General features: G+C 39.8%; 1 protein-coding gene and 1 long non-coding RNA gene across 2 annotated transcripts in view; one reads left to right on the top strand and one right to left on the bottom strand.

Moving 5' to 3' along the window:
- Window positions 1-360: 360 nt before the first annotated feature.
- LOC136840695 (uncharacterized) overlaps window positions 361-23,794 on the bottom strand; it is a 31,526-nt gene continuing 8,092 nt past the window's right edge. Inside the window, exon 3 of the long non-coding RNA XR_010853706.1 lies at window positions 361-469. This is a non-coding gene — a long non-coding RNA (uncharacterized lncRNA). The remainder of the gene's footprint in view (window positions 470-23,794) is intronic.
- On the top strand, window positions 7,199-22,618 carry LOC136840694 (ankyrin repeat domain-containing protein 65-like). Its single transcript, XM_067107464.1, is given in 12 exon segments — window positions 7,199-7,583; window positions 14,440-14,656; window positions 14,870-14,960; window positions 15,183-15,370; window positions 15,534-15,734; window positions 16,974-17,051; window positions 19,811-19,887; window positions 20,896-21,062; window positions 21,409-21,635; window positions 21,637-21,648; window positions 21,824-21,997; window positions 22,347-22,618. Coding segments are annotated over 11 exon segments (1,572 nt in total). The 5' UTR covers window positions 7,199-7,583; window position 14,440; the 3' UTR covers window positions 22,488-22,618.

Genomic DNA, 23,794 nt, shown 5'->3' with positions numbered 1-23,794 from the left:
AATTCAATAAAGCTAAACTTTCTTGCATCTGCAGCCTAAGCCTTGCAAATAAATATTTTTCCCTTAAACCTAGACTTAAGCCAGTACACAATAAATATAATCAATATGGGGTTAGTAATTAGGAATGTCACATATACGAAACACTAACAAAAACACAAGCAATTATAACATCCTAGACTAAATACCGATTCTAGCTGCAAAGAAAAATCAACGGCGAGATTCCCAATGCCAGGTTAGTAACTTTTAGAACTTACCTTGACAGCAAACCTGTGATAATGATTCCCTTAGAAAGCAAAACTCTACCTCATTCCAACTTCACTTGAAGTTAGTTTGGTTGGTTTCAAAAACAGAAACTTTCAAAAAACAGAAAACTGAAACTTCTTTACCTTTGTTCTGGAAGAATGGTTGTTAGTGGAACCATGATGAGTCACTATAAGTCATACGAGGCCGAAACTGGGATTCACTCACTCTGAAAAGAATGGACAGCACATTAGCGTGTTCATCAAATGGTAAAAATAATAAAATATACGAAAACTTACGAATGAATATTCAATTCAGTGTTCAATAGTTGAATAATGATTGTAAAATAATGAAGTTCCCACTAAGAGCAGAAAAAGTGTACAATGAAAAACAGCGAAACTTCTCAGGTAAGGATGCTTCCACACTACAGTAAAACATCTCATAAACACACGTTGGTTTAAATTAAAACTTCAAGAAGAATTTGAGGAGTCAGGTGGCAGGATAAAACATGATTCCGTAGGGCAGATTACGGAAATTCTTTATGTAGGTAAAGTAATAATGAAAGGGAGATGGAGATAGCTTGGGCAGCATGTCCTCTGGACAACCCCTAGGAGAATCGTATGTGATAGGGTCATCTGGATTCCTGTAGCTTCGAGAAGATGAGAACTATGAGACGTGAGGCTGGAGATGTGTGGAGATTTGTGGAAGATAAAGCACAGAGGCCGTTGTGGTGCACGACACTACAGGCGATGATTATAATGATCCTTACTCTTTTCCCACCTGCACTGACTTTCGGTACTAGAGATTAAAAGCACAAAACTTTGGACATTTCCCCCTTTAGTTGAAGTTCGTGAGCGTAGCATTTTTCCTTACAGCATTAGATAGCAACTTGCCTCTGACACCTGAGAGGACAATTCAAGTTTACTAGGCCATACCAGCAAGAAAGACTTAGTTCGCACAAGAAACTGAAATGAAGTCTTATACATCGAAGACAAGACCACCACTTTGACTCTGAGACTAATTCGAATTGTGGTTTATGAAGGAACCAAAGGTATAATTAAGCATGTCAAAAACCTGTGCTTTGCAGGGGCAACTCCTGCCTGGCACAGATTAACTAAAAATCTTTTACCTGCCCTTTAAACTGTGTCCAATAACCCATGGATGACTAACAGTGAGGGGATGAGAAATTCTGGCAATAAAGTGGATTCACTATACTTATGGCTTAGTTGAATGAATCGGCGTCTAAAAATATTCAAGTGCTGCTCTAACCCTTCATTCAAATTTAAATAAAAAGGTTGGTACATCAACTGGTCACAAGAGACATCTGTCCCAATATTTCTATATAAAAAGGTTGGTACATCAACAGGTCACAAGTGAATTGGGAGAGACATTTGTCCGAATATTTCTGCCCTAGGCGAGTGAATATTTTAGGCTACCCTAGGTCTCTACTGAAGACAAGAAGAATTCAGCACCTTTTGAGATAAAAATTTACATTAACACCACATTACAGAGTATTTTTCTTTTCACCAATCTTGAACCTAAGTAAAGGTTTTTGCTGTAGGCCTAGATATGCATCCTTCACAATGTGTTACCCTCTGCTCACGGGTTTTAAGCCATGGCAACTTCTTTTAAGTTACAAATGTATAGGCTAAAGAGCAAGGTTACAATTTTCTCGTAAATAAATTTTTAATATTTCAGTTACAGAAATCTGAAGAAAGCAATAGCTACAGTTTTCTCTGATGTTTAGCACATACCCATTTTCTATGAACGGACAATGGCAACTCTGCTAAGTATCAAACTCGGGTGGTAAAATCCTACCACTGAGTTGCTCTGGAGTTATGACATATGGTGAGTTGCGGTGAGCCAACATCTGTCAATTAAATGAGAGGAATGTACATTAAATCCGTATAAAAATTCGCGCACGAGGAAAGGAAACATTCAAACTAGCCTGGGGGCAACTGAAATGGCATCATCTGTTTGAATGGTTCAGTGAGTGACTGATTTATGAAATTTATGCTGTCAAGCACTGGGGAATTCTGGGCCATCCAGGGCTTGAGACTGAAAACAGGGAACTGGAGTTGCTGGAGAACAAGACTGAGAGATCCACCAAATAAAGGTGATGAAGCACAAGGCCCTAAAGGTGGAACTGGAAGAAAAACCCACACTTCCACTAAGAAGCGATAGCTGGAAAGGCTGGACAGTAAGACTGACGAAAGGAAGCAGAAACGACGGTAAAGTAAAAGGCTGAAAAACGGGTGCAGTTAGGGGCCGAAGCAACGCTGCAAACGCACTTTAGTAATGCCTACAGTGCACAACGCGAGGTACCCTGACGGCACTAACCCCCCTGCAGGGGTGGGGGGCATCATTTGGAAAAACATACATGGTCTATATGGAACTTAGAATAAGTACAACAGGCTTGATGAAAACTAACGTTAGAGGTGTGAAGCTTGTTTTGCAGGCTCCCTCAGTTGCCACCCTGTCCAGGAGGACCTTTGTGGAAGGATGGAAAGAAGGAATACAGAATTTTAGGCCAAGGGCCAAACGATGGGACCTATGAGGTCATTCAGCGCTGAAACGGAAATTGACCGTAGAAAGGTTCGAAAGGTGTAACAGGAGGAAAGCCTCGCAGCTGCACTACGAAGCAATTGTTAGGAGAAGGTGGCTAGCAAGATGGAAGAAATAAAATAGGAATGGAGGTACAGTAAAAGGAATGAAAGGGGTTGCAGCTAGGGGTCGAAGGGGCGCTGCAAAGAACCTTAAGTAATCCCTACAGTGCACAGCGAGAGGTGCACTGGCGGCACTAACCCCCTACGGGGAAAACCTTTGTGGACACTTTCAGAACAATTAAACAAAAATACACGAAATGTTGATCAGATAAGTAGCTTAACCTAATCTACAGCTATTCAAAAACCATTTATTTCAATCAATATATAACATCGCACTTCGCCCAGACAGGGCATATCTTCCCCAAGACAACTCTCATTAGCCCATATCTTTGCCTACCAGAGGCAATTATAGTCGTCAAGATTCTAAAGGAATCTAATGAGTTGCGAGGAAGTTGGAAACATCAGAGTACATTAAGAACGGGAAGATAATTTCGACAGACACTTCATCTATGGTGCATCACTATACTGTGACTGGAAATAATGAGTAAAAGCTACGAAAATGCAATGAAAGACCGTATTTTTCCAAAATACAAAAAGGGGGTTAAAAACAAGGGGAGCTTTCGCCCGTTTGCACAACGGTCCTCATCAGCCAACTGATACTTCACCGCCAAATTTTATCAGTACACGCCAACACTTGGCCAAATAAAGAACTGATATACCAGAATTCATCAAATCCTTATTTTCGTTTAAGAAATTATAGTTGTCACATTAACAGCCATTATCAAAAGCATTAGCTCCGCCCACATTTGTCATCGGATAATGTATGTTGGCGTAAGTTAAAAACGAGATTAAACTTTGAAAATCTTTAAGCCAGAATATTTTTTTTTTTTTTTTTTTACAGAGATGCCAAGTATCATGCTAAAAACCTACTGACAACTACAGGCGAAAATCGATTACTCAGCTAGTGACAGAAAGGTCCTGGGTGCTAAGTACCCTCCTTGGGACATCTCCGAGAATAGCAGGTCGGTCTCTAACGCTGCTACTACCTTAAACTTATGCTAACACCAAAGTTTTTCTAAATTTTATGGTTTGGTTTAATGAAATTGACGCTGTCGAGACAAGCACTGAGGCACGTTCGACTATTCGGCGCTTAAAACAAGTAAAAAGAGGGAGTTGGAGGGGCTGGACAGCAAGATAAAAGAGATCCAGAAAAAGGTGAAGCACAAGGAGCAAATCCCACTAAGTAATAGTCAGAGGGGTTGGACAGCGGGATTGAAGATGTGTACAGTACACCACCCGAGATGTATTGACGGCACTAACCCGCTACGGGGGTAGGATATTTATGAACGAAGTAAATGAAATGAGATTACAATACACACTCTTTGGAATACAAAATTTAGAGCAAAGGCCAAGCACTGCGACCTATGAGGTCATTCAGTGCTGAAAGGGAAACTGATAATAAAAAGGTTTTTAAAGGTGTAACAGGAAGAAAACCTCCAAACCTCGCAGCTGCACTATGATACAATTGTTAGGATAGGGTAGAAATTACGACGGAAGAATGAAAATAGGCAGCTAGGGCCCGAAGGGACGCTGCAAAGATCCTTAAGTAACGCCTACAGTGTGCACCGCACGTGGCGCACTGACGGCACTCCCCCGCCCCCCCTACGGGGGAAATGTTTTCTCACTGGGAGAAGCACCATGGCAATGCCACGTTGCTGCCTCGTCGTCGAATCAGATGTCGACACGGCACTGTGAAGCGCTTTTTTGTGTCTCTTCTCATTGGAGCGTTGCGTTGAACTAAGTATTTAAAAAAAAAGAAGACATGACTAGGCTAAAACAAATATATTTTTAGGGGACTTGCAAAAAAACTACAGTACTGTATTTTTCATGGGACTTGCAAAAAAAAAAAACTACCATACCATATTTTTCATGGGACTTGCAAGAACATCTACAGTCCCATATGTTTCATGGGACTCAAAAAAAAAAAAAAAAAAATACAGTGCCATATTTTTCATGGGACTTTCAAGAACATCTAAAGTCCCATATTTTTCATGGGACTTGCAAAAAAATACAGTACCATATATTTCATGGGACTTGCAAAAACACCTACAGTACCATATTTTTCATGGGACTTGCACAAAAAAACTACAGTACCGTATTTTTCATGGGACTTGAAAAAAAACTATGGTAACATATTTTTCATGGGACTTGCAAAAAAGTAAAAAAATTGCCATGAAACTTGTTACAGTATTTAAACAAAAGACTGTCAGGGGCCATCTGATCTCCAATGCCTTGATTCAAGTATAACTCAAAACTTGAACAGCATTTGAAGCGCATTATGTCTCCGTCTAGAACCTTCTTCTTCTTCTTCGTAGGCGACGAAAGAAACCACTTTTGCATGTTTTCTGTTGCAACGTATTTTTGCGAGTAGGCCCCGGTCGCTCATCCCCTTCTCTCTCTCTCTCTCTCTCTCTCTCTCTCTCTCTCTCTCTTTCTTTATCAATGTGCACATACACACACACACACAGTGTAAACACGTACGAGTACTGAGGGAATCCCCGCAGAAGTATAACGGAGGCCCAAGTGAAACATAAATGGATGCCAAGTCTTATTCAAAGCAGAAGCACTCTATTTATTCCTCGCTGGTCAATGCCTGAAATGACTCATTCAACCTGGCTTTTTTTTATCGTTTCATCTGAAAGAGCCTTGGACTTTATCTCCTTTTGTGTATGAAGATAATCGTAGACGTCTTTTTACAAACCTAAAATATGACTTAAATCTGGCGTTCATTATACAAAAAGTGAATTTACCTTTTGGCCGATAACTTGTTTACATATTTCCCACATTGGTCTTTTATGCCTGTGTTTTACAATGTCCTCATGGAATTAACCCATGAGCTGTCCACGTTCGGGATTTTACCTGAAGCGGTCACATGCCGCTTTCCTTTCCAGCCGATGACTCAGAAACTGACGAAGGTCGGAATATTATTTTTGCGATACCGATGATTATTCAACTCTCCGGGACAAATGATGCAAAGGGCCTGGCTGTGGCCGTCCTGACGGAAGTCAGATTATTTTTGTTGAACCACTTTCGTTCTGACGTATCCCGGGAGATCAGCAACAATTATATTCACACGCAGCCTCACTTATCGACACCTGCGTCTATTCCTGTTTCCCCCGTTGCTTCGCATCCGTCATCCACTCGTGACAAACTGTGAGCACGTGATCGGCGAGGAGGTTACAGAAGTCATATTGCTCCCAGGCCACATGATCTGCTCAAGTTGGCCCTCAGTTATACCCACCAAGGCCTTGTCATCTTGTTTCTTTCTCCCTACATATCGCTGCTCGTTCACTTTTAGTTTTCCGTAGAAGAAAACTATTGTGCCGGCTTTGTCTGTACGTCAGCACTTTATTCTGTCCGCACTTTTTCTGTCCGCCCTCAGATCTTAAAAAATCCTGAGGCTAGAGGGCTGCAAATTGGTATGCTGATCATCCACCCTCCAATCATCAAACGTACCAAATTGCAGCCCTCTAGCATCAGTAGTTTTTATTTTATTTAAGGTTAAAGTTAGCCATAATCGTGCGTCTGGCAACGCTATAGGGCAGGTCACCACCGGGCCGTGGCTGAAAGCTTCATGGGCCGCGGCTCATTCAGCATTACACGCCGCACAGAAAACTCGATTGCGCCGAAGAAACTTCGGCGCATTTTACATTTGTTTATATCTAAGGAAGTTGTTCTTTGTACAGAGCAAATCCATTTAAAGTTATTTCCTTCCGCCTCCTCCTCCTCCTCCTCCTCCTCCTCCTCCAAACCCATCTTGATAATAAAGGAAGACAGAATTCGTGATGTACGTCCTCACACACGTAATGTCTGCATGCATACGCGACACCAGGAATAAAGCATCGTCCCGTTTTTTACGTGTTGCGTCGACGCGTCCATACAGCGTTTTAATTAACCTCCGCGCCGTCGCGCTAAACTGAAGTGAACTGGACCAAATAAGGTTCAAGACAACTACGCATGAAATTTTGTCCTGAAGGTGCGTAGGGAGGACCGGTGTACGCAACATTGGCACACATCCTGTTGGAGAGGGGAAAGCATTGGCACCTTCCACCCCACCCAACTGCGCCCTTTCTATTTGTTTCTTCTCCCTCTATAGCTTCCCCCCCCTCTCCCCCTTATGTATACCTTGTCCCCCTGTTGTCCCCTCCCCACCTTCTCTCCCCTCTTGGGGCGCCGCCCCTAGCCGAATCTCGCGTGCGGCTTCGGTGCCGTCCCCCCTCCCGGCCCTTCACGGAGGAAATCAACGGCGCAGGCCAGGGGTATAAAACCCCGGTCATGCCCGCCGTGCCCTCAGAAACCATTCAGGAATTATAACTACTACTGTGCCTCTCTGCTTTGGGAAAAGGAAAGACAACCAGTCTGCTCAGCAGAAACGCAAACTCTCTTCTCGTGGGGATGAAGCACAGACCGAGCCCTCATCTCTCGAAAGCTTGCAGAAGAAGAAATGAAAGTTAGTGGTGTATCCACACGCAACAGTGATCTTGACCAATAGCCTATACTTATAATTTAGTCGGAAAATTCGCCTCGAGTTTCTTCAGTAAAAAAAAAAAGAGCTGTGATTTACCAGATAATTATTCTAGGATAATCCCAAAACTGACCTGTGATATATCGCTGTGATAACCCAAGACTCCTTCGGTGGTGTTATATCTGAGGCAGGAAGTTCTACAACACACCCAAGTAAGTCAAGGCTTGTCAAGGCGTTAGAAGTCCTCACCCAGTCTTCATTTCTCATTTGTTTACAAAACGCAAAACCCAACTGATACGGTTCTAACTCTCCTTCCCCCATTCCTTTTATTTACTCCCGAATGGTTTATGTACCTTATGACCAAATGATAAACTATGGCTGACAACACCTCGTCTATGTTTGTCTTCTACACAGGTGACTAATTCCAACAGGTGGAAAATGCTCTTTACCTTTAGATAACCACTGCATGATGTCGATTTTAATTCATTCATAACGACTGCATGAATAACTGGGGTCAAGCATGACTGGTGTTGATGATGAAAATGTAATAGTGGCTAAGTTAATAACAAAAATATGAAATCCCTGTCTTAAATTGACAAATATCCGCATACTAACTTTTATAACATTTTGATATTCCCAACTTACTGTAAATAGCTGACTGCCGAAATACATTCAGCTGGCCTTAAATCAAATGGACAATGTGTGTTGCATATAAAAGAAATGCTTTATATGACAGAGGAGTATATAAAAAAAAAATCACCATTTCTTAATTAATTACCGAACAAAGCGACCAAGTAGTTCTCTCGACCAAGGAATTGCATCACCAATCGGTTGGTCAGCTGTTTCTAATTTTTTTTTTTTTGCTGTCTCTCTTTCTCTGTTTCAGGAAAGAAGGGCTGGGGGTGGGGGTGGGGGTGGCAAAGGGGGAAGGAAGTGAAGGGAGAGGAAGGGGGAGGGTAGGAAGTGAAGGGGGAGGAGGGAGTAAACAAAGAGAGTGCAGACCTCGTGGTCGACCAGTGCCCCTTCCAACGACTCTAGCGGGCCAAAGTGAAGGTTGCCAAGTGGCCTCCGTGCCAAAAATACTGCGAAGGTGGGAAATACCTGTTGGGCTTTGCCCTTCGTCAGCTTCTTGAAGCTCCTGATCTGCGTAATAGCTGCGACCTGCCCTGGATTGCTCGAGACGCTCTTATGTAAAGTATAAACACAGGCTTCAGGACGTCTAACTTACGAGGGACAAGGGTGAGGGTCTTTGTCGACGTATTTCGTTAATAAGTGGCTGTTTTTAGTTCTTGATCGATAATTTCATTTATAAGTGGCTATTTTTAGTTCTTGATCGATATATTTCAATAATAAGTGGGTATTTTTAGTTCTTGATCAATATATTTCATTAATAAGTGGCTATTTTTAGTTCTTGATTGATATATATTTCAATAATAAGTGGGTATTTTTAGTTCTTGGTCGATAATTTCATTAATAAGTGGCTATATTTAGTTCTTGGTTGATATATTTCATTAATAAGTGGCTATCTATGTGAGATTTGCCATTCTTTAACAGTCCTTTCCATTAGTATGGTGAAGTCATTATCATCATGATGTGCAGTCGTCTCAACTATTTCGATCTGGACGACAGGCCTTTTTTTTTTTACTGAAATCTTACTTTACAGACTTTGGGATCCTATCAATTACAACGTCTCTTTTTTATCTGATAAATCAAGAGCCGAAATGTCTGTTTTTAAACGACATGAAAACTGTCTTTGTAGGTGGCATCCTTTGTAGTGTCTAGTGTCTCTTGATCACAAAGGATGGTGGTCTGAAAGACGAATTCTGATGATTCTCTTGTCGAAATAGTGTAGAAGAAAAAACAAAGGCATATTCTTGCTGGTAAATGTATTGGGAACACTTTTTTTTTTTTTTATTCTGCTTGCTGGTAAATAAATTGAAAACACCTTTTCAAAAAACGAAAACACAGTAAAAATAAAAAATAATGTAGAAGAATATACAAAGGCATATTTTTCTTGTTGGTAAATAAATTGAAAAGACTTTTTTTTTTTAAACGAAAACAGTGAAAAAAATAATGTAGACGAATACTCAAAGACATATTAGTCTTCTTGGTAAATAAACTGAAAACACGCAGGTTCAAAAAAAAACCGAAAACAGTGAAAAAAAGAGAAAAAACAAACCTGTTTCCCCTCCCCGCAAATCGTTGGAAAACCAGATTTTCTATTTTCGTCTCCCAAAGGTGTGACGTAATGGGGCCTTTCCCCTCTCGGCGACCGAGGGGGGGAGGGGAGGGGGGGAAAAGGGGGAGTCAGTCACACGGGTCTGACACTCTTCTTCCCAAGAGGAGAGAGAACCTCTGGACCACCGCATGGCAACCTGCGTGTGTGCGCCCGTGCCCAACGCGCAATAGTAGGCTGGCTACACTTCCCCCCCACTCTCAATGTTTTGTCTGCTCGTTTCTTCTTGTTCGGGCTGAGGCAAATATAACTCTTGATGAAATCACTCACAAAGTTTCCTGTGTAAGAAAACTACTGAGATGGCTATTTGTCCGTCCGTCCGCACTTTTTCTATCCGCCCTCAGATCTTGAAAACTTCTGAGGCTGGAGGGCTGCAAATTGGTCTGTTGATCATCCAGCCTCCAATCATCAAACATACCAAATTACAGCCCTCTAGCCTCCGTAGTTTTCATTTTATTTAAGGTTAAAGTTAGCCATGATCGTGCCTCTGGCACCGCTATACATGCCAACAAGTCAGCAATACAGGCTACCACCGGGCCGTGGCTGAAAGGTTCATGGACCGCAGCTAAGAGTTTCACACAGCATTATACGCTGTACAGAAAACTCGATTGCGCTGAATACATCAAATAAAAAAAGCATAATCATACCAAAAAAAGGGCTAGTAGCCATACCACAGAAAGGATAGTAGCCATACCACAGAAAGGCTAGTAGCCATCACAAATAATAGCCAAACCACAGAAAGGCTAATATCCATATCACAGAGGATAATAGCCATACCACAGAAAGGCTAATACTCATACCACAGACAGGCTAATACTCATACCACAGAAAGGCTAATAGCCATACCACAGAAAGCTAATAGCCATACCACAGAAAGGCTAGTAGCCATACCACAGAAAGGCTAATATCCATACCACAGAAAGGCTAATAGCCATACCACAGAAAGGCTAATAGCCATACCACAGAAAGGCTAATAGCCATACCAAAGAAAGGCTAATAAAGCCATTACGCCTCAGCATATGAAAAAAATGAGACAATGATTTCCTCAAACGATGCAAAAAAAAAAAAAAAGATTGGAGTTTATTATCACAAAAACATGTTAAAAGTAAGGCTGGAAAAATCGAATAATTAACTACGACTTATCAAGCTATACTTGATTAACAGAAACCTCGAGCTGCTTTGGGGAGCCTCAACTATTCCGGAAAGTTTATCAAGTCTTACCTCATAACACACAGCACATATACAAACACACTTCTTATTTCGACAAAGTCCAGAAACAAAGTAAGGACGTCTATCTTTCTAACAGCTCAGATTAGCTACAATGTCTAGAATTCCTATTTAACACAAAAAAAAAAAAAAAAAATAATGACTCTTATTTGTACCATTCTTAATTTCTCAATTCACGATCTAACTCAACAATCATTCTCGTATCCGCCACTGCTAGTGTTTCAGACAAAATACAGAAGTCCAGCTGGCAACGAGTATGAGATGCTAAACATTTTCATTAAAAAAAAAAAAAAACACCCACGCAACAATTGTTTCATGGTAGACAGTATGGCGTCTTTTCCCCCTCGGGCTGAATGTTCGAGTTTTGGCAAGTGTCACGCACTCCTCTTGCAGGCCCACTTCCTAGCTCTTAAAACGGTGCTATCTTTAGAAAGCCTGTTGGTTTATTACAGCGTTCATGCTCATGAGAATTAAAAAAAAAAACGAATAAAATCTGTGGTTTCCGTCAGAACGTCCAAAAATGGACTAAGACCCAATGATCATGTAGGTGTGCAAGAATACAGTCAATAATGATTTGTGAAAGAAATTCATATACACGTGAAAGAAGAATCATATAAAAGAAATAAGCATGCATTTATTTTGAGAAAGTACTTGTGTGACCTACTAAAACTTGACATGAAAAACATTTGATGAATGTGTAATCTGTAACACTCTGACAGGAAAAACATTTGATACATGTGAAATCTGTAACACTGACAAGAAAAACGTTTCATAAATGCAAAAATCTTTAACACTCTGACAGGAAAAACATTTGATAAATGTGAAATCTGTAACACTCTGACAAGAAAAACATTTGATAAATGCAAAAATCTGTAACACCCTGACAGGAAAAACATTTGACAAATGTGTAATCTGTAACACTCTGACAGGAAAGACACTTGATAAATGTATACTAATCTGAAACACTAACAGGAAAACATTTGATAAATGTAAAATCTGTAACACTCTGACAGGAAAGACACTTGATAAATGTGTAATCTGTAACACTCTGACAAAAAAAAAAAACACTTGATAAATGCTAAATCTGTAACGCTATGACAGGAAAAACATTTGATAAATAGTAAATCTGTAACAGTCTGACATGAAAAACATTTGATAAATGCAAAATTTGTAACACTCTGCCAAGAAAAACATTTGATAAATGGAAAATCTGTAACACCCAAACAGAAAAAAAACATTTGATAAATGAAGTTTATGCCTCTAACAATTTTATCTCTCTCTGAACTGAATTTTCTATACAATAATCGAACAAGGGTTCCAAATATCCCCCCAAAATTATATTAAAATTCGCATTGGGATCTTTCCTCTCTCCTTTCTCCTACCAAAATGTTTTCTCTGCAATATTCTTTCCCCGACTGTCTACTAGGATTTGAAATGATTTTCAGTTCTTGTTAACAAAAAAGCTTACGTAAAACCACCTACGAAAATGGGACTTAATATATATGGCTTTTATGCTAATGCGTTTTTAACTGACAATCTATAAAAAACGATAACTAATCTACCCTGGCACGAAGTTTTTATCCTTTGGCACCAGAGAGGAAGAAGCTTAATGAGAAAATCACAAGTATAATTAAACTCAAGTCTGACGGACAGCCTTGTCAAAGTTTATCATCTCTCCTGATGAGTGTCATTAAGCTGTCATAAATAGGAACGATCAAACATTTTGTATTTTAATTACTTAAGAGAACGAAAGAAAATAAAGTTAGTCACAGCCCCATTCATCTGCAGTCTACCCTTGTCCGCGATTTAAAGCTCTTTCCTCAGTCCTGAACTTCAAGCTTAAACGTATTCTACTTTATCAAGTTCAAGCTGATTTTCATCAAAAATAATAAAAGCGAATTGAATTCAGTTTACAATTCCACTTTCCAGAACCGATTATTCGAATGTTATTTGCATAACCAAAGCAGCTTATACTCTTCCAAGGAAGCAATTATAACATCTGAACAGATTTTACTAATTCACATTAGTTGATCGACTGCAATACCTTACTCCTCACACTGCCTACTCTCAAATCTGTCGTCCTGTTGTTGTGGTACTGTAAAGGAAGTAGATGCTGTTGGCACGCACAGACGGCGAGGGTACATCCTCTCTGGCACTCGAAACACCTGAGGTGACTGAACTTGGCATACACGGCGATCGAGTTATTTATAAGTGTTACTACCCGAGAACTTGTCCAAGAGGAGACACACTTGTCTCAGGCTCACGAAGATAAATAGGAGAATTTGGTGCGAGGAGAAGAAGCGTTCAATCAACTGCTCACGGTATTAACGGCAAGAGGGCAGATGAATAACAGCTGAAACAAAGAGACTGAACAGAAAACATCCAGAAACTTGGCTGCAGTTATTCTGCCCTAAAATGGCAGACTGCAGTACCTGCAAAAATACAAAACTGAGAAAAATGGTAGATACTGCAGTTTTCCCTTGCCTTACCGCTGATTTTGCAGATACTGCAAATGGGACCCCTTAAATAAAACACTGAAGAATCATTCTGAAACTGCAGTAAATTGTGTATCAAGTGTTTCACGAGCCCAACAGGTGGCATATCTCAATTTCGAAAATTCTGCAGATACTGCAGTTTTCCATTTTAAGGCAATATTGTACTGTAGTGTGTTGTTACAGAGGCTGGCTCAGTAACCTGAGCGGACAATCTAATTACTGAGCTGAATCCATCCCATACTAGGCACAGATCAAAATTCAGAAAGCAAGCAAGCGCATACATCTATAAACGCTGAAATTTACCACCAAAACAAACTCACTCTACTGGTTGGGATGTTTGTCATTTTTTCCTTCAAACCTGTAACGAGAAATGGAGGGGAGGGCTGCATTTCTATTGATATCGCAGGATTATGTAAACAGGGAAGCTATGGCAGGTTTCCAAACTTCATTTCCAAGAAACGCAGCTCAGTAGATCATTACTGCTATTTAAGTTCGACGAATGCCGCAGTCCTTTGTCACAGTTTTGGGCTATAAGGAATCGAATGGCCATTGGGGGAGACTTTCTGTCATGTATTGCATTCGTTTTGTATACTACAAACATTAAACATTAACCTGTTTCTTTTCCTTTCAATTCTGTTATAACTGGAAACTAAATTTAAATCCACTGGGGTAAAACTAATTCACTCGCACAGCCCCAGGGGAGATATTTGTAGAAATTCTGAGAATGAACACAGAAGATGAAACAGACTAGAATAGATATGATGTGGCATTCTCATTCTGTTTTTATCTTCTCTGATACTTGAAGGTTAAAGTAAAAAATAGACGCTGCTAATTTCTGTGAAAATACGAGTAGTTCAAAGCTGATTAAAATAATTTTTCGTAATCCTGGGAAGATGCCTTACAATACTTCACCTCACCAATCTCTTTGTCATACAGTTAGTCTTGGGACATGAAAGATTTCCCATTTATGCTGCAACACCAGCGAATTTCATCCTTAGAGGTACAACAGCAACAATTATATGAACTTTGATACTCTATTTTCTTCAGAAAAGAAATCTACCTTTCCAGACCCAGCCATCAAGGTAATGGGTGATGATTTTATACTTCCAGGATGCCTATGGAAATTGTTCACCCAGACGCCCTTTTGGAGGACGAGGAGAACGATGAGGAGGTGGAAGTGTCCGACGGAGAGGAAGACAAAGACAGAGAAAGGAAGGAAGGAAACAGGGAGGAAAGACACACGACCATTCAGAGGGAGCTGGCAGATGCAATCGTTCGCTTGGCACCCATTGAGGAACTGAAGATCTTGCTGCAGTGCGGTGCAAATGTTAGTGTTAAGTAATATCTCTTTTGACGGTGGCCGTACATTGCATAAAAGAAACACTTTCTCTCCCAAACGTCGCAGATTTCACATTACCTTCACTATTCCTGTAGGCTTCTTTTCTAGAAGTTGCATCTATACCCTTGGCATATAAGATTCTCTCCTTATTTCTAATCTGTTTGCATAAACAACTCTTGTTTATTCCTTTGCCTTTAACAGGTGAAAGACGCCGTTACCCAGGGTCTGACCCCTCTCCACTATGCTGTTTGGCAAAGGTACCCAGAAGCCGCAGAGTTCCTGATTGCTGAAGGTAAGAAATATCCATAGATGCAATGAAAGCCCCAATGGCTGCCACACAACTGTCCTTGCATATTTAGCAGATAATCTAACATTATTAAAAGTTGATGCATATCCTTACTTCGAGGTTCACAACACCAACACTGTCAATATATGGTTCACAGTCTATTAATAAGTAAACGGACCATGAAAATGTCAACACGTGCATAATCAATGTCTGTACGTTGCTGCGCAGGTTGCGACATAAACGCAAGGGACGAAATTGGGTACACTGCTCTCCACCTTTCTGCTGAACACGGTTACACAGAGATGATGCAGGTTCTCCTCAAGCACGGTGCCCAGGTCAACTTCAACATTCCACCAGAAGACGAAGAAGAGTTTCCCACTGACGCCAGTGATGAGCCCCTTAGACTAGCTCTGAAGGTACTCCTTACTGACTGATGCTCTACTGTGCAATAACTCTCCGACAGATCAGATTTTCAGACGCAGTTGTTGAAATTTTACATTCGGCCTTTTTCTTTGTATATCCACCTCCTGAAAGACGTTTTATTTGTCAGCTCTAATTCTTTCTTGCATCTTTTTCCAGCATGATCACTTTGACGCAGCAAAGCTCCTCCTGGAACACGGAGCGAACCCAAATGCGAGATACTTCTTCGGCTCAGAGATAAACCTTATCAATCCTCTGAACACACAGCTTCTGGACCTCCTGCTTTCATACGGCGCCAATCCAAATGCCAGGGACCGCCAAGGTTTCACCCCGATCATGAAGTGCTGTCGCCTCCAGCAGGTAAGAATCGGAGCGGAAAGGGTTAATGCAACATCTGTTGTGGATTTAAAAAAGCTGTTCCTCTGGAACACGCTGCCATGAGGCTCACTGGTCCTAAGAAAGTTTCCAGTTTCTTTTGAACTTCCTTCAATTGTTACAAATTCCCGAAAAAGACATTCTATTTAGTTAACAATACCACAACAGGTCTTGCATTTAACTGAGTTCCTTATAACTACTGTACAAGAACAGCACGCTACACTTTCTCAAGTATTGCTTAACTGTGTAGAGGTGAATTTCATTAATTAAAATTTAAACAAAACTTAAATAAATTGTGAAGAATCGGGAGATCTTGCCCACAAGCGAGCTTAGCAAGCGCTTTCCTGAGAAAATAAATATCGCTTGGTTATATGTCCTATGTTAAAAGAAAAATATTGAATCAACCAGCGAAACTGCTAGATACAAATAGGAGCAATCATAGGTTTAAAATGGCCCCTTATACTCAACAGCTTTCCTCAATATAACTAAGAAGCAACGATTATCGATTACTAACCGTGTTCCTTTCATGTTTCTACTCAAAAGTTTTTTATTTTGAAAACTATAAACGAATCTCAAAATTAACCAAGGACGGAGGCCAGATTTGGAAATATACGAATGTAATGTTTACGCCCTTCATTCTTGACACTATGCAGAAACAAACAATAAAAATGTTTCGCTTTACCCTTGGGCCTTGCAGTCTTACCAAATTTTGTCAGTTTAAAAAAAAAATGAAAACTAAAATTACCTATGAATTTTAAATACATATATAAGAACTACTGTACAGCTTTTCTTTCACACGTCATAACTGCATGCCTTTTTGGGTAGACATTACTTCTAGGAACCTATGTACTTTGTAATTCCATGTAACTCACCTTAGATATCAAAGCTTTTATTTGACTTCGTATGGTTCTTACCAATAACCGACAAACGAACTATGAAGACACTTGTAGAGCTGTATTCGAGTCTTTGATCAATTTCTGCCTAATCAGCAAAACATGGAAGAATCACCACAAGATGGCAGATTCGTTCTGTTCTGAAGAGTCCCACTTTCCCTTTGTCATCTTTGTTAACTCGACTAACCATCACTGGCCGTTCACGTCCCTGCTTCGCCCTTCCTTCCTTCCACCTGTCTGCCTAATCCTTCCTTCCCAAGATCCTGCCACCCTCCTCTCGCACCAGTGAAGATGATGAGCCAAAAGTGACTTCTTCCTCTCTTTTCCGAAGGACGCCTCAGACGAGATGGAGACGCGGGAGAGCATTTCGGGCGTAGAGGTCCTTCGTCACTTCGCCCAGACCCTCATGGTGAGTGATCCGCTGCGGGGGAGGACCTGGTTCTTCTTACTGTGTTGCGCTTTCCTTTATTGCCTTGTGACCTTTTTCATTTTTTTTTTTTTTTTTTTTTTCGCTGACTGACCTTTCATTTTCCTCTTACCTTCGATGACGAACAAAAATGATTCAGTAGATTTAAAAGCCTAAACTTCTCCTTTCACACAGTCACGATGTCTCATGCAGTTCTTGCCACGTCACAGTCAGGCCAAAAGATGGTTGATACGACTGCTCAAATGCCGGCTTATCAGTCATTTTTTCGCCTCTGTCGAAACTGCTGCAAAATTTTAAGTGGTCATACATAATTAGAAACCCCCTAAAAATAGGAAAAAATTATCAGACCAAGAGTTTGCATTTTATCCTTCTTATTTTTCATTACTGACGGAAGAATCACGCAAAGAAACCCCCACAAAATAACTCCAGTCAGTTTAAAAGTGAGTCGACATCGATCCTAAAATAACTGCATCCCAGCACTTTTCTTGAGGAAGTAGTTCCCAGCTTTCCTAAAACACATCTTGGTGTATTTTGGGAGTTCTTAAGTTCGGCTGGACCATCACACGAAGGTATAACGCAGACAAACCCCCCTCTCCTTCACTCTAACAGCATCGCTAATACCCTCAACGAGTCCAATTAACCGTGTTTTTTCTCCTTCCATGGGAAAAACTGAAGAACCAGGTCCGGGTTCTTGAAAAGCTTTGGAGTGCCCCTCTCACTCAGCTGCCGTCGACCCATGTCAGCAGCCGTCAGGATTATCCTTGTACCGAGTGCCTTGAAGTCATCAGACTTGGCCTCAGAGTCAGTGATAGAAAACAGAACACACTCCTATTAGTGTCAAAAACTCAGGAGAAAACGAGAAAAATCTGGTCAGGCGGCGAGTGAGAGCGGCAGTCCACTGCCGAAAAATTCCCCTGTGCCGGCATTGTCAACCAGATACGTCAATCGAACGATTTCACTTTCATTTTCTCAATTGGTGTCCTTGTGCATGAGATCTGTCCACGTAATTTGCTTCTTATCATTGAGTTTTTTATTTGTTCAAAATTTGTTCAGTGCCGGCAAGCAGCTTCACTCATTGTGAGATATTAGTTGTGTCTATTTTCCTACAGATTTGAAGAAAATTAATAATACATAGAAAAAGGGATAAGGATTGACCTGAATGAAGACGTGCTTTACAGCCACAACTTATCTTTTACTAGTTGTTTTTGTGCTTGAATATTTTTTTACTGTTTTTTCACGTTAACGAAGCACCATTTTGCGTTTGGGTTTTTAATTTTTTTTTCATTACTAAGTCGAGGCCCACAACTTAGTTTCTGCACTGCAGTGACGGTCTACCCGATCCAGGTTTAAGTACCAGGATATGCTAAGGGTTGTTCCAGAATACCAGGCATTTGGTTACAGCTAATTCCAGCTTGAAGATCCGAGTGCAGTTCAGTCATTCTGACGTCATTCACACAATCACGTATCACTTGACCGCATGAAAAACACAATTGACTTCTGATTAACCTGCCACTCATGCAAAACATTGACCGTCTTTGCTGCTTCCTAACTAATGATGCGGTTTCATCTATATACAGAAGTACTTTAACAATATATATATATATATATATATATATATATATATATATATATATATATATATATATATATATAATACAATATATATATATATATATATATATATATATATATATAAATATATATATAATATATATATATATATATATATATATATATATATATATATAAATATAATATATATATATATATATATATATATATATATATATATATATATATATATATATAAATATAATATAATATATATATATATATATATATATATATATATACATATATATATATATATATATAAAACTTTTTGATTCATGAAAATATACTATGAGCTAATGGATGCTAACACAGCTTTCCTTAACTAATCCCAACCTACTCAGTAGTGTCCAAGGGAATAAAAAAAAAAGTCCTGCATATTAGTAGTTGTTATTTTTTATCCATTTTGTGTGGTACAGCTTGTGAAAAAAAAGCTTCAATTTGCCTGTTTTTTTTTTATGTAGATAGTAGCGCATGTCAATGACAAGAATAAAAAAAAAAAAGATTCACAAACTCAGCTGCTTTTTCTTCTGTAGTACTCTCACAGAATTTTTATCATATTTACATGACCCTTACTTTTATCTAAGTGATTCCATTCCTGACCCTTCTATCTATACTATTTTATAGGTATGGTTCCATTCAGACTAGTAGGAATCTGAAACTCTGCTGATTACCTGTAATTATGTGGATTTTTAGTCAATTTCTGCTGCTAATTTCAAGTAGATGTTCAATGTAACTGCAAAGAATATGGATACTTTAATCCCTTCACTTACTGAAATAGCAGACCAAGTCAATGAATAGAGATAGGCCTATAGAATGCAATTTGGAAAAATGACTTGTATTGCTCACTGAAACAAGTCGTCGTGTCCGTGTCAATTATTAACATAATATTCCCATGTCTTCCGTTCAGTCTCTTTCACCCCCTTCTCGTAAGCATTAACGACTTTCCTACGGAGACTCGACCCACAATTCCCGTGAAATCTTTCTTCTTCTTCTCCTTTCCGAGGATTCCTGGCGCCGACACTAACCTTCATCCGGTTGATTAACGACCGAGCCTCCTTTGCATCATTCCCATCCTGACCTTTCATCCTCTGTCTTCGTAACAGTCTCTCCTTTATTTGCCCCCACAGGGTCTGGAGTCTGTCCTGTTGCTGATCTCCTTCGGAGCCGACGTGAACGCTCGTACGGAATCGCGGCATGACTACAGGTAAGTCATTGATGTACTACTCCGCTTCTTTTCATTTTTCAGTTTTCTCTCGTCTCCGTCTAACCCTTTCTATTCTCATTTGCATGTGTAGTTGGCCTTATACTTATGATAATCTCCCCTGACAAACTTCATTCGATAACTCACTTCGTTGTGGTATATGTCTGAGTTTGGTTCGGTAAAAGGAATTTTTTTCCCCACCCCCACTTCTAACCTGTTTCGATGAAATATTTAAAAAAAAATAATAATTCCATTCCTGCCCCACTTCTAATCAAGTCACTGTGAGATGTTTTTTTTAAAAATCATAATGCCCTTTGGAATACGGCATCGCAAACACTGCCCCTAACCTAACCGTATTTTGAAGGGGAACGTGGTCACATCCCAACGAAAGACCAATGTTTTTCTACTGACTGGTGCAAACCTTTCGAGAAAATGGTTCAACGCACTACTTTTGAACTTCAAACCCACCTAATCGGCCCTATCAATAATACATTCCCTCCCATAAGCATATACCAACGACTGATCGTTTCACAAATGCATGACAAAGTAACCTTTCATACCATCTGGAGATTTCAGTCCCATTTTCTCTTAACACTTCATTCACGCCACAACGCGTGAGCATGTCTCTACTAACTGCAAACACCAAATGTTGTAATGTATATTTCATTATTCTAGTCTCACGTAGAGCATTAGTTCTTTTCATTTTGTCTATTACTTCCATTCGCTTTTTTAGAGTGACTGCTGAATTTTAGTCCGAACTAACTTGCCGTTTAAAAAAAAAAAAAAGTCTTTCGCTTCATTAGTCTCTTAGCCATTCACTCGTAGAAGAGCAATATTCATAGTTCACCACCAATCAGGCCTACGAGTTTTTTTTTTCTTTTAAATCTCCTCGAATGCGAAACAATGGAATACAATCTTGACAATATTCATTCTCCCTCTTTTTCACACACCCAGGTGGAATAGCGTCTATACTGACTCTTCCCGATCCAACAACCTTCTGCCCCTTAACAGGTCCGTGCTCCACTACGCTGTTCTCTCAGGCTCCGTCCCCATCGTTAACCTCCTCCTGAAACAAGGCGCCAAAGTGAACTTCGAGCCCGAGTACAACAAGCCCACGCCCCTGGACTTGGCCATCTTGAAGGGTGATGTCGAAGTCGTGAAGCTCCTCCTCGAGAGCGGTATGTAACTTGGTGTTTTTATCGCCACTGCTCTGACGTTTTAGAATCAGACCTCTCTGTCATGGGTGTTCAGTGGGAGTCTCCTCTAGCAGAGAAATTAGCTCACAGAAGACAGTTAGAAAACAGTACCTAAATGTCGCAGTCGACAAGATGAAAAACTTAAAAATTGCTTGTTTCGTTCAATTTGGCCCCCCTATAAATTTTCTCCACTGAACTGCAGAATGTGTTGATAGAAAGTTATATAGGCATCTACATGAGCTGTCAAAGTTTGAAGTCACTATAAAATATGACTTTACAATACATCATCCCTATTGATATCTTGCGTTCTACTCTAAATTTCCTTCAGGAGCCAATCTGGATGCTAGCTCTCCAATCATAGGCTCACCTCTTCACATGGCCTGCAGTGAAGGCATCCCCAACAGACAGGAGATCTTGAAGCTACTGCTGGAGGCTGGCGCTAACCCAAACCTTGTGATCATTGGGGAAGATGGCTCGCCCATCAAGCCCCCTCTTGGGGAATACTTGACCTCCAACGAGGATCCCGAAGCAGAGGTTATATCCCTCTTCCTCAAGACACGGTGCCGAGGTAAAGAAACAAAATTATATTTTTTATAAGTTCTTGCTGATTAGGTCACTGTTGGTACTTTCTTGGAATAATGTCTGAAAATGTGGATAATAGCTTGACAGATTTTGATACTTCCTTGGAACAAAGTTTTAAAATATGGATAACATGCCCTTCTAACACTGTTTCATGTGGTCAGGTGGTCATGCAAAGCCAGAATCGTGATCCTCGTGGTCTCTTGAACTGTTTCCCAACTCTCACCAAGAAGCCAGAAGTTCTGATCACCCTACTCGAAGCTGCCCAGAGATTTGACCTTGCAATCATCAGACATTCTTCTCGGATTGATAGCGAACAGAGGCAAATATTCCTCAAGGTAAGCATCAAGCATTAAGTATTTATCTCCTGGTTACCCTCTGATAGTAGGCCAATCCAAAACTAATCTGCAGTCATTGAAATAAAAATCTCTCAGGCTCAACTGAATGGAGAGCTGTTCAGTTTCACCAAGACTGAAACTTATGAACTACAAATCAAATTACAGTACAGTATTTTAAGTTTTAGTTACACACGTCAAAAACCAATACAAATTAAAACAAACACTGATTAAGGATTTCTAGCAGAGCCAAACTCTTCCAACAAAACCTTCTAAACAGAATTTAAAATCTTATCCCACTATCATAAGACTGCATCAGAACTTAAACAATTCTTGATTTTCATCTGAACAGGTGGGCCAGTCACCCCTCCCCCTCAAGCACTTGACCCGTGTACACCTCCGCCAGGAGCTGGGCCCCAAACTGCCCAACAGGATTGACGAACTCGATCTCCCGACCATTATGAAAAAGTATCTCCTGTATGAAATCAGCTAATTCTCCTGTCCACATTTCCGTCTAGTTTTTAAGTCCAAGAGTTACCACTTAAACTTTCTTTTTGATCTTGTAGATTATGTAAGGACGGAATGTAAAAAAGTTGTGATTTTTTTCACATCTCCATCTCATATATATTTATATATTGGAGAAGATTTAAGAGGCTTACGAGACTGAGGTACGTCGCTGGGTTTGCTTTAGTAGAAAACTTCAATTTGTCGGAAATCGTTTTAAGACTGACACTTGTTCAGTTTAAGAAGTTAACCATTTCAACTTCATGATCGAAAATAGGTAATTTTGTAATGCGTTAACGCCTTAATATTGGAAAGGCAACGATCTTTTTCATATACTAAGGCTTCTCGTGACGTTAATCAACCCGTAAGTTTACTTGATATATATTTTTTGTATAGATATATACTGATGTATCTATCAATTTGCTTTGGATGGGGTTGTCAAGGCGATGGCTTCTCGGGCAAGTTAGTAGTAAGTAGATTGTCCAATTGATCATATATATATATATATATATATATATATATATATATATATATATATATATATATATATATATATATAGAACTACTGTACGTCAAAGTACACTATAATGATTGGCTTATGTAATCTCGGACAATATTCCGTTACGTTACAAGCAGTTATTTGATTTTTATTTATTTATTGTGATATATTAATCTTTGTTTAGTTTCATCTCTTGAAGGTATAACTTAATGTTTAAGCTTCATAGAATTTAAAAGTCTTTGTTAATGTTTCATTAGGTAACAGTTACTTTACTTATCAACAAAATGCGGCTGGTTGGGAACAGTTTAGTTACCCTAAAGAGAATCTCAGTGGAATTTGGGTGCTCGTACTTCCGGGGTAGTGCCACTGATCTAACTCGCTGGGATTAGAATGCTTTAGAACTTGGTTGTCAGGGAATTCCTCACATTTAAGTTCCAAATGCTGATTTCTTCCATTTATTGAATAAGAACTTTTAGATTTGTAATATCAATTTCGCCCACTTGCAACAAAAAAACATTTTGTCGACTAATATGGCTTAGTTCACCCGCATCTAAAACGTTTTGTCGACTAATACGGCTTAGTCCACTAGCATCAAAAATGTCTCGTCGACTAATACGGTTTAGTCCGCTTGCATCCGAAACGTTTCGTCGACTATTACGGTTTAGTCCACTAGCATCAAAAATGCTTCATTGACTAGTACGGCTTAGTCCACTTGGATCAAAAATGCTTCATTGACTAGTACGGCTTAGTCCACTTGGATCAAAAATGCTTCATCGACTAATATGGTTTAGTCCACT

This window comes from Macrobrachium rosenbergii, chromosome 8, assembly GCF_040412425.1.
Source record: "Macrobrachium rosenbergii isolate ZJJX-2024 chromosome 8, ASM4041242v1, whole genome shotgun sequence".
NCBI classification, from domain to species: domain Eukaryota; kingdom Metazoa; phylum Arthropoda; class Malacostraca; order Decapoda; family Palaemonidae; genus Macrobrachium; species Macrobrachium rosenbergii.
Note: the sequence above shows the minus strand (reverse complement) of the source record. Positions and strands in the feature narration are given on the sequence as shown.